Here is a 15,804-nt window from a genome sequence, read left to right on the forward strand (position 1 = left end):
ATAATATGAAAAAAAAAAAAGGGTAATTTAAACTTCACACACATTACCATAGAAAAAGCTTAGAAGAACCAGAACTTAACCATACATTTTGCATGTTATTTTATCTACTTTTTATACTGATTTAGTCTTGCAGCATTTTGTGCAATGGGCTGGGATTGGTTACATGGCATCAATGGTTATGCCATGCCTCTGTTAGCAGCATCTTATCATAGAATCATAGAATGGTTTGGGTTGGAAAGGACCTTAAAGCTCATCCAGCCCCAACCCCCTGCCACAGGCAGGGACACCTTCCACTAGAGCAGGTTGCTCCAAGCCCCTGTGTCCAACCTGGCCTTGAACACTGCCAGGGATGGGGCAGCCACAGCTTCTCTGGGCACCCTGTGCCAGTGTCTCATCAACCTCACAGTAAAGAACTTCTTCCTAATGTCTAATCTAAATCTACCCTCTGTCAGTTTAAAGCTATTCCCCCTTGTCCTATCACTATTTCTTCTTACAAAAAGCCCCTCTCCAGCTTTCTTGTCAGCACCTTTATGTACTGGAAGGCTGCTATTTATTTTATTATTTATTATTATGGTTACAATGTTAGTGTTGCTTGAATGTTTAAGAATCTTATCAGACACATTTTAGTGGCATTACTAGTAGCGGTGGTTTTGGGGACTTCTAGGTGACAACAGAATACGGGTTCTCTGTTTTGAAGCCATAACTGCCAATGTAACTTGCTGCAAGCATTAAGCTTTCTTTTGATTTTAGATACTGCTTTGGTACCATCAGCCCCGCAGTGACCTGCCCTACCAAAGCGAGCTGCCCCTCGGTGATATGGAAACCCCAAAGTTACACTTTCCGGGAGGAAGGGTCGTTTGGGAGAGGCGGGTGTCCCGGGGCTGGTGGAAGGCGCCCGCGGCCACCGGGAGCTTGTGAGCTGTCCGCGGTGCTGAAAGGGGCCCCGGGCCCGGCGAGGCCGCGGGAGGGGTCCAGCCCTCGGTAAGGCACCGCACTCACCCCTGCGCTGAGCCTCGGAGTGCCCCTCTCGTGGTGTATTGTAATTCTGCTGTTCTTTGGTGAATTTCATAGACCAACCTCTTCCCTGTCAGGTTTATGATGGACTGGAGGAAGTCATAGAATCATAGAATCATAGAATCGTAAGGGTTGGAAAGGACCTTAAGATCATCTAGTTCCAACCCCCCTGCCATGGGCAGGGACACCTTGCCCTAAACCATGTGGCTCAAGGCTCTGTCCAACCTGGCCTTGAACACCGCCAGGGATGGAGCATCCACAACCTCCCTGGGCAACCCATTCCAGTGCTTCACCACCCTCACTGTAAAGAACTTCTTCCTTATATCTAATCTAAACTTCCTCTGTTTAAGTTTGAACCCATTACCCCTTGTCCTACCACTACAGTCCCTAAGGAAGAGTCCCTCCCCAGCATCCTTGTAGACCCCCTTCAGATACTGGAAGGCTGCTATGAGGTCACCACGCAGCCTCCTCTTCTCCAGGCTGAACAGCCCCAACTTTCTCAGCCTGTCTTCATATGGAAGGTGCTCCAGCCCTCTTATCATCCTCGTGGCCCTCCTCTGGACTCGCTCCAACAGCTCCATGTCCTTTTTATGTTGAGGACACCAGAACTGTACGCAGTACTCCAAGTGGGGTCTCACAAGAGCAGAGTAGAGGGGCAGGATCACCTCCTTCGACCTGCTGGCCACGCTTCTTTTGATGCAGCCCAGGATACGGTTGGCTTTCTGGGCTGCAAGCGCACACTGCCGGCTCATGTTAAGCTTCTCGTCAACCAACACCCCCAAGTCCTTTTCTGCAGGGCTGCTCTGAATCTCTTCTCTGCCCAGCCTGTAGCAGTGCCTGGGGTTGCCCCGACCCAGATGTAGGACCTTGCACTTGGCTTGGTTAAACTTCATAAGGTTGGCATCGGCCCACCTCACAAGCGTGTCAAGGTCCCTCTGGATGGCATCCCTTCCCTCCAGCGTATCAACCGAACCACACAGCTTGGTGTCGTCGGCAAACTTGCTGAGGGCGCACTCAATCCCACTGTCCATGTCACCGACAAAGATGTTGAACAGGACCGGTCCCAACACCGATCCCTGAGGGACACCACTCGTTACAGGTTTCCAACTGGACATCGAGCCGTTTACCACAACTCTTTGCGTGCGGCCATCGAGCCAGTTTTTTATCCACCGAGTGGTCCATCTATCAAATTGATGTCTCTCCAGTTTAGAGACAAGGATGTCATGTGGGACAGTGTCGAATGCTTTGCACAAGTCCAGGTAGATGACATCAACTGCTCTGCCGCTGTCCATCAGTTCCGTGGCTCCATCATAGAAGGCCACCAAATTGGTCAGGCAGGATTTCCCCTTAGTGAAGCCATGTTGGCTGTCACCAACCACCTCGTTGTTTTTCATGTGCCTTAGCATGTTTTCCAGGAGAAACTGTTCCAAGATTTTGCCAGGCACAGAGGTGAGACTGACTGGTCTGTAGTTCCCCGGGTCTTCCACCTTCCGCTTCTTGAAAATGGGGGTTATATTACCCTTCTTCCAGTCATCGGGAACTTCACCTGACTGCCAGGATTTTTCGAATATGATGGACAGTGGCTTAGCAACTTCATTCGCCAGCTCCTTCAGGACCCGTGGATGGATTTCATCAGGTCCCATGGACTTGTGCACGTTCAGGTTCTTAAGATGGTCTCGAACCTGATCCTCTCCTACAGTGGGCCTAAGGTCTTCGTTCTCACAGTCCCTGCATTTGCTTTCCAAGACTTGGGTTGTGTGGTCAGAGCATTTGCTGGTGAAGACTGAGGCAAAGAAGTCATTAAGAACCTCAGCCTTCTCCAAATCCATGGTAGCCAGTTCTCCTGATAGCTTCTGGAGAGGGCCTACATTGTCCCTAGCCTGTCTTTTATTTGCTACATATCTATAGAATCCTTTCCTGTTATCTTTTACATCCCTTGCCAAACTTAATTCTAGCTGGGCCTTAGCTTTCCTAACCTGGTCCCTAGCTTCTCGGGCAATGTTCCTGTATTCTTCCCAGGCCGCCTGTCCTCGCTTCCACCTTCTATAAGCTTCTTTTTTCCCTCTAAGTTTCCTCAGCAGCTCCTTGTCCATCCATGGAGGTCTCCTGGCCCTCCTGCTGCACTTTCTTCTAGTCGGGATGCAACACTCTTGAGCACGTAGCAGGTGATCCTTGAATACCAACCAGCAGTCTTGGGCCCCCCTGCCCTCTAGGACTGTATCCCATGAAACCTTACTAAGGAGGTTCCTGAAGAGGCCAAAGTCTGCTTTCTTGAAGTCCAGGGCAGTGAGCTTGCTGCACGCTCTTCTCACCGTCCTGAGGATCTCAAACTCAACCATCTCGTGATCACTAGAGCCAAGGCTGCCCTGGAGCGTTACATTTCCAACCAGTCCCTCCCTGTTGGTGAGCACAAGGTCCAGCATGGCACCTCTCCTCGTCGGCTCCTCTACTGCTTGAAAGAGGAAGTTGTCTTCCAAGTCATAGAATCATAGAATGGTTTGGGTTGGAAAGGACCTTAAAGCTCATCTGGTTTCAACCCCCCTGCCACGGGCAGGGACACCTTCCACTAGATCAGGTTGCTCCAAGCCCCATCCAGTCTGGTCTTGAACACTGCCAGGGATAGGGCACCCACAGCTTCTTTGGGCAACTTGTTCCAGTGCCTCACTACCCTTACAGTGAATAACTTCCTAATTTCTAATTTAAATCTACCCTCTCTCACTTTTAAAACATTCCCCCTTATCCTGCCACTACATGCCTTTGTAAAAAGTATCTCTCCAGATTTCTTGGAGGCCTTCTTTTGGTACTGGAAGCTGCTCTAAGGTCTCCCCAGAGCCTTCTCTTCTCCAGGCTGAACAACCCCAACTCTCTCAGCCTGTCTTCGTAGGAGAGGTGCTGCCACCCTCTGATCATCTTCGTGGCCTCCTCTGTACTTGCTCCAACAGGTCCATGTCCTTCTTATGTTGGACTCCCCAAAGCTGAACGCAGGACTGCAGGTGGGGTCTCACAAGAGCGGAGTAGAGGGGGAGAATCACCTCCCTCAACCTTCTGGTCATACTTCTTTTGATGCAGCCCAGGACATGGTTGGCTTTCTGGGCTGTGAGTGCTGGGTCATGTTAAGCTTCTCATTGACCAGTACCCCCAAGCCCTTCCCCTCAGGGCTGCTCTCAATCCAGTCTCAACACAGCTTGTAGTTGTACTTGGGATTGCAACTCATTATGCAATATGCTCCTTTGCAATACTCTTCAGATAAAGAATATGCCAGAGACATGTAGTGAAAACCCCTTTGAAGACAGTGACAGTAAGCATGTACTTACATTAGTGCTAAATTTGTTCCTATCACTTCAAGAAAGGAAAGCATGTGTAAGTATGTCTCAGAGGCAAATAAATAAAAAGCATATAGATATTTAATTTTATGAAACAACAACAAAAAAATCCCAGAGAAAGTGTCTCCTGAATAGTTTTGCAAATTATTTCAATTTTTTATTTTGATCTTGTATTTCTATTTTTATTCTGTATTTCAGTTGATTCCAGAGGATGAATTATAAAGTCCTGTGAATAAAAATCCCTGTCAAGTTCTTCATCACACTGTGATCCAGTCTACAAAGCTGGGCAAATGTGTGTGCCAGCAGGGAAAGGTGAGCATTGCTATAGAGAGATTTGCACTACTTTGCAATTAGGTCATGCCAAAGAGCACCTGCATATCCTAAAAAACTCTAAAAAACATTGAGTAATTTTGCACAAGTGCAAATGAGGCCCTCACATTAAAACAAAGCTGCTTGCTCATTGTTTAGTAGTTACTCCTGCTTACCTTTTGCTTAAAATACACTCATACGGCATCATTAATATTGCTGCAGTGTGTCTATGCCTTTTCAGGATGTATTTGATTTTTAGTGCAGCACTGTCAGATGAACTGGCAAAGCAAACTGTCGACAAAGAAATCTTTAATGTATTAAACCTCCCCCCCCAGCTATTCAATTGTTCAGCAAGAAGTTTTAAGAATTTTCCAGCAATTTCCCTCTTGAAAAGAGAAATAAAAATCTATGACTGTGGAGAGAGAAATTTTTGACCACATGTATGTAGTAGCATTCTTCATTAAAAAGACTATTTCAATTCAGGTATATTAAATTTGTTGCTGTAATAAATGCTACTGCTTTAATCTTTGTTAAAATCTAAACTAGCTATTTCAGACTTTCAGTTTTCTCCATAATCCGGAGGGACTTTTATAATCTATACATTCAAATGTCTTAAAAGTGGAGTGTTCTCTTGCCTTTTAATATCTTCCGATAGGGAAGAACCATGATTTGTTGTGTAAATATACCCCCAGACTGCAGGGTGAACAGGGGAAATTAAACTTCCAGCAACAGTCTGTCTATATACACAATGAGACACATCCTGCTCTTCTTTACACAGGAGTAAATCCACAGAATTTAATGTAAGCATCACTGTAAGTACAGGCAAATATGTCCCAATGTTCTGAGGGACTATGAATGGCAAGCCAAAAATAACACCTGTGCTTACTTAAAGCATAAAGCTAATAAGTGGTTTCACTGGAGTAATTAACTTTAAATGAAATCTTCATATTTAAGTTCTCACAGTCAGCTCACAGGGAACTGGTTGTTAGAGTGAAGTGTTACCTGTAATCATCTCACACACATGACAGCCAAACTTCCTCTTGTTTTGTTATGACATTCTTGCATGGATTTTCTGCTAAAATGACAGTTGTGGAAGATGAATCTTTTATTTAAGCTGAGAACAGGCAAAATACAAGCAGAAACCATGACAGTATCTCAGATGCTCTTCTACAAAGCTGCAGGCACTCTGAGGAGGCAGCGCGCTATTCACGACCTGCAGCCAGTTGCTACCTGGCTGCTCCTTTCAGCACATGCTTCCCATCATGGAATAGCACCCATGGGGCCTCTCCTCCTCCCTGATTTTATTCTGTTCCCTGGATATACTGGCCCGCAGGCCAGCAGTAAGAGTGTGAGGGAGAAAAGTAGTGGTGACAGGCTGAGAGGGAAGTGGGAAGAAAAGGCCTTATTCTTCCCCTTTCATAAGGAAGAACGGCAACTGCCTGCAGCATGAGATGGGGCAGATGTGGAAGAAAAGTGGTTTTTCTTCCAGATGTTTTCCCCTCTGTTGCAACCTTCCCTCTCTTCACCTTCTGTGTGGCTTCTCTACCCTTCCCTGTAGAGTAACTCTACACTCTATGCCAGCAGACCACTGTGAGTCATTTAGGTAGCAGCAGGGGTGCTGGGTACGCTCCTTCCTTCCCCCTGGCCTTATCCTTGTGTCTTTTCTCACTGTCATCGCTGTCACTTTATGCTCTCAAACACTTGCAACCCCTTTTCCAAGAGGACATGTTTCCTTCCCCACTAGCTCTCGCTCTTGCATCTGAGTATGTGAGGTAGCTGAGTAGTTCCAGGTGCTCTTGTTCAGGCGTTTGACTTGGAAATGTAATTTTAATTCCAGCCACGAGGGGACCTTCACATCTCATTGTCTCTTTCGTGCGGGTTCATGTGATCCATACATTGAGACCTATACAACCGTGTGCACTTCCACCAATATACTACATCTCCGTCCTAGCTAAGGATCTGCTCAAATCCCAGTATCCCTTGATAAGTCAGTTGACATACCCTTGGAAACTGCATCCAACTTTATTCCACTGCTTAAACCCAACAGCATCTTTCCTGTGTTTGCCCAGCAGCTTTGGCTTCCCCTTTCATGTCACCAATGCTCCATAGCCTTTGGGTTGCTTAGGGGTAATACCATGGGGTACCAGCAGCTGAGCTGACAGCAGGGCTGGGGAATGGAAGAAATGATTTCTGTGTGTGCCAATCCACAGTTTCTGGGCCAGAGAGCGAGGGACAACTGAAGCCGAAGCATTGCTTGTGTCACTGCACATCTTAATAATCCAGCCACAATATGATATTAAAAATTGCTTCCTGAGTTACAGCTTTGCTGCTTCTTAGGTAAAAACAGATTCCTAATTCTTTTTCTCATATGGCATTCATTGAGCAGATGTCCAGAGTTTACGTCAAAAAGACTTGCACAGAGAAATTTGGCAAATAGCCTACAAAAACTAATCTGAAAAATAAAGAGCTGCTATTTATTGAAGCAATTACTTCCACATCATATAACCTGAGGCTGGGGGCTCATAATAAAAATTTAATTTGATATAATAATAATTTGATATATAGCCAGCTAATTTAATCTGGCTATGTTTGTATGACAAAAAGAGGACGAGACTATAACATCCACTAACTTGTTCACCCGATGTGGCAGAGAGAGAGCAAATGAAGCTCTCGGCCGGGGTCCGCAGCCCGGTCGTGGCTGGTGCCTGCCCTCACCGCCGCTCTAGGCTGCCAGCTACACCAGGCTGGCCATCCCGCAACTGCTCTGCTCCCACGCCTCTGGCAGGGACCATCGCCGCCCCGCTGGGCTGTTCCAGACGGAATGCCAGCCCATCTCTTTCTTTTTCACTTTCCAGGTGGAGCTGTCATCTGCATGTCAGCCACTGGAGGGAACCTCAGCCTTAGTCATGAAGAAAAGGCCGTGGGAGAGGTGGGATCTCCCCATAGAACCGACCAGCTTTCAGCCCCACGTACCTTTCTTCGAGTTCTGGAAAAGGGCCTTCCTAAATGAAAACGTATCCATCTTTTTTTCTTCCCCAATTATATCCTGAAAGAAATATTATAACTACTTATAAACTTATAGTACACTTGCATCTGTTGTATTCAAGGGAGAAATATGAATCACAACTCTCAATGACTTTTCAAGTCTTAGGTCATGATCAGGTAGGAATTGAAGGACATGGTCACGCTCAGAACCCTCTGAGAAGTCTCAGGTGGGCAATGAAGTATTTTGTACATATTGAGTAGGCCAAGTTAAACACAAGACCCCCCTCTACATCATATTTAAACCATTGTCTATGTGAAAGCTTTCAAATCTGTTAGAAGCGTCCATAGTATCTTTACCTCTGTATTGTTGAGGCTTGGACACCCTATGGGAATGCAAACTAAAAGGAAGTAAGAATAAGCAATACATTGATTATAACAATGTTTATAAAGGGACATCATGGGAATCATAGAATGGTTTGGGTTGGAAAGGACCTTAAAGCTCATCTAGTTCCCACCCCTGCCAGGGCTCCAAGCCCTGTCCAACCTGGCCTTGAACACTGCCAGGGATGGAGCATTCACAATTTCCTTGGGCAGCCTGTTCCACTGCCTCAGCGCTCTTACAGTGAAGAATTTCTTACTTATATCTAACCTAAATCTCCCATTTAAGTTTGAACCCGTTGCCCCTTGTCCTATCACTACAGTCCCTGATGAAGAAATAAAGAACAGAAGTTCATTTTGTAGCAGGAGTGTGTGAAATGAGAAGCCCTGGCAGGCAGAAGCAATACCAATATGAATCAGAATGACTGCGATAAACAGAACACTTTACCCCTGGAGGTGGGAACATGATCTGGTGGTTACAGTAGCAGTGAGCAAATCTGAAGCATCCGTTTCTGCCCCTGACTCTCTATATGACTGTAGTCAACTCATGTACTGCCTGTACGTCAGTTTACCTACCTGTAAAATAGGGATACACATATCTGTTATCAGATCTAGCTCCTGCCAAGCATCATTAATGGATGCTGGCAGCCCTTTGCTAACAGGAAGGCAGGATTTCACAAGTGGAAAGTAGGAGTCATTGCCACTTTGCCAGAAGTGAGAGCACCACTCCTTTTGTTAAAATAGTTGTACACTTCCACACAAACATGGTGATACACAGCTGACTGAAGAATCTCTTTATTCTCCTGGTAGTGTTGAAAGACTTCGAGTTAAATCTCACACAAACTTCAGCAATCAGTAGCCCTCTAAAGCTGACATGCTATAAAAGCAGTCAATTAAACCCATCTAATCTTATCCAACCAGAAAAGATTCAATCAGCAATCACCATTAATCGGTATTACTGAAAGGACATTTTTCTATTTTTACACGTGCATTAATTCATTAAAATTAAATGTTTGCATATGTTTCGCTTCTATCCTCATTAATTGAAAGTAAAACCTTTAAAATTATATTTTACGACCTAACTATTAACTAATCTTAGGCCTATATGGAGTGGTTGATCTCAGAACCATTGCTAAGGTTAAGGTTTCCAAAATAAGGAAACCTTTCAAATAAGGTTTCCTAATCACAGACCACACATAACCCTGTAATCGCAGAGTCAGCAGACAGAGTAACGGCTGACAGGCTGGAAACCAAAATGTCCTTCCACGTGCAGCAGGGCTCCTTGAGGGGTTCCTGTGTGGCCTGTGACAGATCCCACTTAACCTCTCTCCTGTGAGTAAATGTTTCCTATCTTGCTTGCCTACATTTGGAAGCTGCCACAGCTACATAAGTTAAACGGGTCCAACCTCTGTGTGTGTGATCTCGGATACTCATTTGAAACTGGCCTCCGTGCTTTCTGCTCTATGTATGAACTTACTACCATGAGACTTCTTATAAAACCATCAATTATAAAATCATGCTATATATATTAAACTGTTGTGACTTCAGGTATGCATTAGGCCTAGTCGGTCTTCATGTTTTGAGACTGCTTTTCTGTACTACAAAATTTGAAACTAATTACAAAATAAATAACAAAAGTGGGGACTCTTCTTCCAGAAAGAACTTACACTCTTTATGGTCTACCATGAAGGAATACCCTCCTACAGACACTTCTGTCTGTTGGTGAAAAGCTGCCCTACCAACCATTTTCTTCTGCACTTTACCACTAGTGCTTTTACATACTTTGGTGATAGCTGTCACTCCTGCCTCACCCACCACATATACCTTGGCAGCTCCTTGGAATAACTCCCACAATGGCTAAAGAACTAAATCCCCCACAAGCCTTGGCCATTTCAGCTGGAAATTCAGACGGTCCAAATTCCTGGCTCGGCACCACCTAATTCCAGAAAAGCATCTGAAGACGCCTGGATTTTTATTTATGAAGTTTTATTTATGAAGCTGCCTTCCTGTCTGCTCCGGGGCATTTGCAAGCTGTGGGCTTTGTGAGTGGAATGAGAGAAGGCACGTCACTCAGTGCCTGTTCAAACTGACTTCTCCAAACACAACTTGCAAGATGGGGCTGTAAAATAGTCAGCGGCAGCTGAATAATGTGAATGAATCAAGGCAGGTTAGCAAATAATTTATAGTGTCAGAGGACCAGGGAGTCCCTGTGCGGCCTGGGCTTTGCTGCGTTACGTGCTGGGTGAGCACAGCCCCTTCTGCAAGGAGCTCGCAGCCGGAGCACCAGGAGAGAGACAACAGATGGCAAGAGACAGATGGGAGAGTACAAGGAAACAATGAGATAAATGAGCAAAAACTAAGTTGAAGACTTTAGCATTTGGTTCCAAAATTGTTAATTTTAATAATCATTTCAGCTGATGTAACCCTACGGTAGGATGCCTTTAACGTTCCAAAGGTTTTAATAGCTACAGTTTACAACACATGCATCCCAGCACGCGTTACATTCCGGGTGAGGAGGGGGAGCCGACCAGGTACCTGCCGCGGTGGGGGGTGTTATCTGCTGGTATTCGTTCAGCCGCGGGGGGGTCGGGTATCTCGGCAACCTGGGGCTTAAGGCGCCCTGATCCCGCACGGCTCAGGCGGCGAAGCGCTGACTGAGGGAAACCCGGGCTTTGCGGGAGGCCGCTCTGTCCCGCAGCCTCACAACACGCGGGGGACGAGGCGGGAGGCCACACACTGACCCCCCTGAGGGGGCCTGACGGGAGGTCGCCCAAACCCGCCCCTCACCTCCCTCAGCGGGGAGGGGGCTCTGTCGGGCCGCGCCGCCCCTCCGGCCCGCGGGCGCTGCGCAGCCGCCGTGCCCGCCCCGGGGGAGCCGTGACCCCCGGCCGGGGGCGGCGGGCGACAGGGGAGGTCGCCGGGGCGGGCGCTGAGGGAAGGCGGGAGGCGGCACCTCAGGCAAAGCGAAACCAAAAGGGCGGAGGCGGCGGCGGGGAAGAGGCGGGCAGGCGGGACGGGGCTCCCCGCGGCGCGGCTCGCTCCTCCCCTCAGCGCCGAGGCGGAGCGGGGCGGTGGCGAAGGGGTTGATCGTGCCCCTATGGCCCTGGCGCGGGGTCAGCGGGCACGGTAGCCGCCTCCGGCTGTCGCCGCGGGTGAGTCAGAGCTGCCCAGGGAGGGCGGGCTGGACATGAGCCTCGCCGCCGGGCTCCGAGCAGCGGCCGGAGGCTGAGCCACAAAGAAGTTTCCCGGGCGGTCGGCGGCGGCGCGGCGCTCCCCCATGCACACCCCCGGCCGCCGGCCCTGGGGCGCTGCCCCTCAGGCGCCCGGCGCCGACCGCGCCATGGAGCCCCGCGCGGGGCTGCACAGCAGCCCGGAGCTCACCCGGTCCAAGCGGCTGAGCGTCGGGGAGCTCCGCTCCCTCTTCGAGGCTCGCTGCGCCGCTGTCGCCGCCGCCGCCGCCCGGCAGCTGCCTGACCCGGCGAAGAGGGGCTGCCGGCCCCCTAACGGGGTGCTGCCGCCCGTCATCCCCCGGCTCACCGTCACCGCCGAGGAGAGCGAGGAGTCGCAGGGCAGCCCCCAGGCGCAGACGCCGCGCACGGAGGGCGGCTGGCTGAGGACGGACAGCTCGCTGCACCTGCAGTCCCGACGGCTTTCCACCTCCTCGCTCTCCTCCACCGGCTCCTCGTCCCTCTTGGAGGACTCTGAGGACGACATACTGAGCGACACAGAGGGCAGGAGCCAGGGCATCGTGCACCTGGAGCACGGCGAGGACAGCAACCAGGTAGGGAGTCTTAGGGGGAGTGGGGGGAACGGGACGGTTTGCCCGCTGGGTGCTCCCGGATGCTCCCGCTTGGAGTGAGGTTTCCATGACCCAACTCCACGCGAACTCCGGGAAACTCCTGCCTTGGGGCCGGCAGCAGCGTGGTACAGCGTACAGGCTGCTGTGCCCGTTTGAAAGACGCTGCTACACGTTGGCTCTCCTCAAACCCGGCCAGGTGTGCGCTTGTTTCCTTCCTGCTGTGAAACTGTGCTTGATGTCCCAAGAACACACGGAACGCTTTTTGGTCATAAGCGGGTTCTTTTCTTTCACTTCTTTTATTTTCCAGTCTCCTTTATCAGATCTTCAAAATAAAATTTTTCCAGGCATTTACCAGCAGGTATTATTTTTTGTCTCTTTCAGTCCTGGAGTCTGTGGTTGTCAATTTCTGAGCTGCTTCTTGCTGTGAGCATGACAGGAGAGGGGGAGGAGCTTGGAATGGGTAGAATGCATGCTTTTGTCCGTTCTGGCAGTAACACATTCTTCTCAGTAAATCCCCTCTGTAATTTGGCAGCTTTCATCCATGAAGTGCACTTTTAAAGGCATATAGTTAGTTGCTTTCTCATGATCTTTAATGTATATTTGCCTGACTCTTTATGGTATGCTTCTTGGGGTACAAAGTAGCTGAAATCTGTTGCTGTAGCAAATTCACCCTCCTACCTTTATTGAGACCACAACTTAAATTGTTGTTCTACTGCCAGCTCACTGGCACAGAATTGTTTTCAAGCAGAGCGTATGTTCTGAAAAAATGTATAAGCAAAAAGTAATGCAACTTGTAGGTGATACCTCCAGCTGGACTTTTCTCATGGTAATTGTGGGTTTACTACTCTAGAGGACACATAGTACAGGGGCTGAAATGCTGTGCACAGCGTTGGTTTTGTTCGCATCAACTTGTGGCCTGTTTTTGAAAGAGAGAAAGAAACAAAAGGTTTTGTACTTTGTCATAGTGTATGTCAAGAAACTGATAATAATGCTACTTAATTTGTACTTTTGATCCTGAGATAGAATCTGGTGCGTAGGGGAAACGATTACTGTTGTTCTGCTTTCTTTTCTAAAATACATGTTGTGCTAGAGGCGATTTTGTGAAAGCAGCAAAAGAAAAGAAAAGATGGAAAAGCACTAAGGGTCCTTTGACTCAGTACCCCTGCTATTGCAGTGGGCTGTGTTAATAGGGAACAAGAATTTAGTGATAACACTTTAGCAATAGGGAGAACTCTGAGATGGCATTGTGGCATCTGGTTACCTTGTCTGTGAATAGACTGAAGCAAAACCAATTCTTCACTCAAGAAGCCATGCCGCCTTTAAGGTTTTGCTTCTGCATATTTGAAGTCATTGATATTGGCAAGGGATGTAAAAGATAACATGAAAGGATTCTATAGATACGTAGCAAATAAAAGACAGGCTAGGGACAATGTAGGCCCTCTCCAGAAGCTATCAGGAGAACTGGCTACCATGGATTTGGAGAAGGCTGAGGTTCTTAATGACTTCTTTGCCTCAGTCTTCACCAGCAAATGCTCTGACCACACAACCCAAGTCTTGGAAAGCAAATGCAGGGACTGTGAGAACGAAGACCTTAGGCCCACTGTAGGAGAGGATCAGGTTCGAGACCATCTTAAGAACCTGAACGTGCACAAGTCCATGGGACCTGATGAAATCCATCCACGGGTCCTGAAGGAGCTGGCGAATGAAGTTGCTAAGCCACTGTCCATCATATTCGAAAAATCCTGGCAGTCAGGTGAAGTTCCCGATGACTGGAAGAAGGGAAATATAACCCCCATTTTCAAGAAGGGGAAGGTGGAAGACCCGGGGAACTACAGACCAGTCAGCCTCACCTCTGTGCCTGGCAAAATCTTGGAACAGTTTCTCCTGGAAAACATGCTAAGGCACATGAAAAACAACGAGGTGGTTGGTGACAGCCAACATGGCTTCACTAAGGGGAAATCCTGCCTGACCAATTTGGTGGCCTTCTATGATGGAGCCACGGAACTGATGGACAGCGGCAGAGCAGTTGATGTCATCTACCTGGACTTGTGCAAAGCATTCGACACTGTCCCACATGACATCCTTGTCTCTAAACTGGAGAGACATCAATTTGATAGATGGACCACTCGGTGGATAAAAAACTGGCTCGATGGCCGCACGCAAAGAGTTGTGGTAAACGGCTCGATGTCCAGTTGGAAACCTGTAACGAGTGGTGTCCCTCAGGGATCGGTGTTGGGACCGGTCCTGTTCAACATCTTTGTCGGTGACATGGACAGTGGGATTGAGTGCGCCCTCAGCAAGTTTGCCGACGACACCAAGCTGTGTGGTTCGGTTGATACGCTGGAGGGAAGGGATGCCATCCAGAGGGACCTTGACACGCTTGTGAGGTGGGCCGATGCCAACCTTATGAAGTTTAACCAAGCCAAGTGCAAGGTCCTACATCTGGGTCGGGGCAACCCCAGGCACTGCTACAGGCTGGGCAGAGAAGAGATTCAGAGCAGCCCTGCAGAAAAGGACTTGGGGGTGTTGGTTGACGAGAAGCTTAACATGAGCCGGCAGTGTGCGCTTGCAGCCCAGAAAGCCAACCGTATCCTGGGCTGCATCAAAAGAAGCGTGGCCAGCAGGTCGAAGGAGGTGATCCTGCCCCTCTACTCTGCTCTTGTGAGACCCCACTTGGAGTACTGCGTACGGTTCTGGTGTCCTCAACATAAAAAGGACATGGAGCTGTTGGAGCGAGTCCAGAGGAGGGCCACGAGGATGATAAGAGGGCTGGAGCACCTTCCATATGAAGACAGGCTGAGAAAGTTGGGGCTGTTCAGCCTGGAGAAGAGGAGGCTGCGTGGTGACCTCATAGCAGCCTTCCAGTGTCTGAAGGGGGTCTACAAGGATGCTGGGGAGGGACTCTTCCTTAGGGACTGTAGTGGTAGGACAAGGGGTAATGGGTTCAAACTTAAACAGAGGAAGTTTAGATTAGATATAAGGAAGAAGTTCTTTACAGTGAGGGTGGTGAAGCACTGGAATGGGTTGCCCAGGGAGGTTGTGGATGCTCCATCCCTGGCGGTGTTCAAGGCCAGGTTGGACAGAGCCTTGAGCCACATGGTTTAGGGCAAGGTGTCCCTGCCCATGGCAGGGGGGTTGGAACTAGATGATCTTAAGGTCCTTTCCAACCCTTACGATTCTATGATTCTATGATTCTATATGCAATATTGAGTCCTAAATCATTCATTAGAGCTGTATCTTTCCCTGTAGACTGACGCGCATGTGCCTAAAGCATAACTGGATGTGAGTAGTACTTTCTTTTAAGTTACATGAAGTTTCTAGACACCATAAAGTTGGAAAAGGCTTTGGTCACCTTTTAATTACAAGGAAGTTGTAAAAGTAAAGAGCAATGATTTATATTCAAACTAAAAATAGCTGTGTTATGTTTTAATGAATAGGACATTCAGCATTTTAGGTGTGTGAGAAATTGAGAACTGTAATAGTATTATGAGAATCCAGTTTTTGGAAAAGCTTTCCCAAGTTTAGTGCAGGATTTTTTAATGTTTCCTTGGTAAAGTAAGTATTCACTCAAATGGTAGATACTTTGTGTTTTTAAAAGCTGAGTTACTTTTCCATACCTGCAGTGTAGGGGAAGATGGGGCAAACTGCCTACCAAGAGCCTGCATTCTGACTGTTCTTTATCTCATTACTCTGTGGCAAGTTGGCAAACCAGGGCTGGGACTGGTGCCTAGGACTCTAAAACAGCAGAACGAAGTATCACCAACTTTGTGACATTGCTTAATAAATTAAATGGGCCAAATCTTTAATCTGCTTAATGCATGCTTATGTAGTTCATCCTCCTTCCCTTGATGCATTAGCCACTGAGAGGTCAAATCCTGGGAATCTGCAGTTTTCTCTGTGGTCAGGCACACTGCCCTTCATCTCAGGTGGCTGCACTGTGTGCTTGCTGGTACCTGGAGGTGACCAGGACAGGCTTGTCCTTGTGTTTGATGTCTT

General features: G+C 48.1%; 1 protein-coding gene across 1 annotated transcript in view; it reads left to right on the top strand.

Annotated features, from left to right (window-relative positions):
- Positions 1-10,394: 10,394 nt before the first annotated feature.
- Positions 10,395-15,804, top strand: part of ITPKA (inositol-trisphosphate 3-kinase A) — a 41,950-nt gene continuing 36,540 nt past the window's right edge. Inside the window, exon 1 of the mRNA XM_030481749.1 lies at positions 10,395-11,790. Within this exon, the coding sequence (XP_030337609.1) occupies positions 11,287-11,790 (504 nt within the window). The 5' untranslated portion in view covers positions 10,395-11,286. The remainder of the gene's footprint in view (positions 11,791-15,804) is intronic.

This window comes from Strigops habroptila, chromosome 4, assembly GCF_004027225.2.
Source record: "Strigops habroptila isolate Jane chromosome 4, bStrHab1.2.pri, whole genome shotgun sequence".
Taxonomy (NCBI): domain Eukaryota; kingdom Metazoa; phylum Chordata; class Aves; order Psittaciformes; family Psittacidae; genus Strigops; species Strigops habroptila.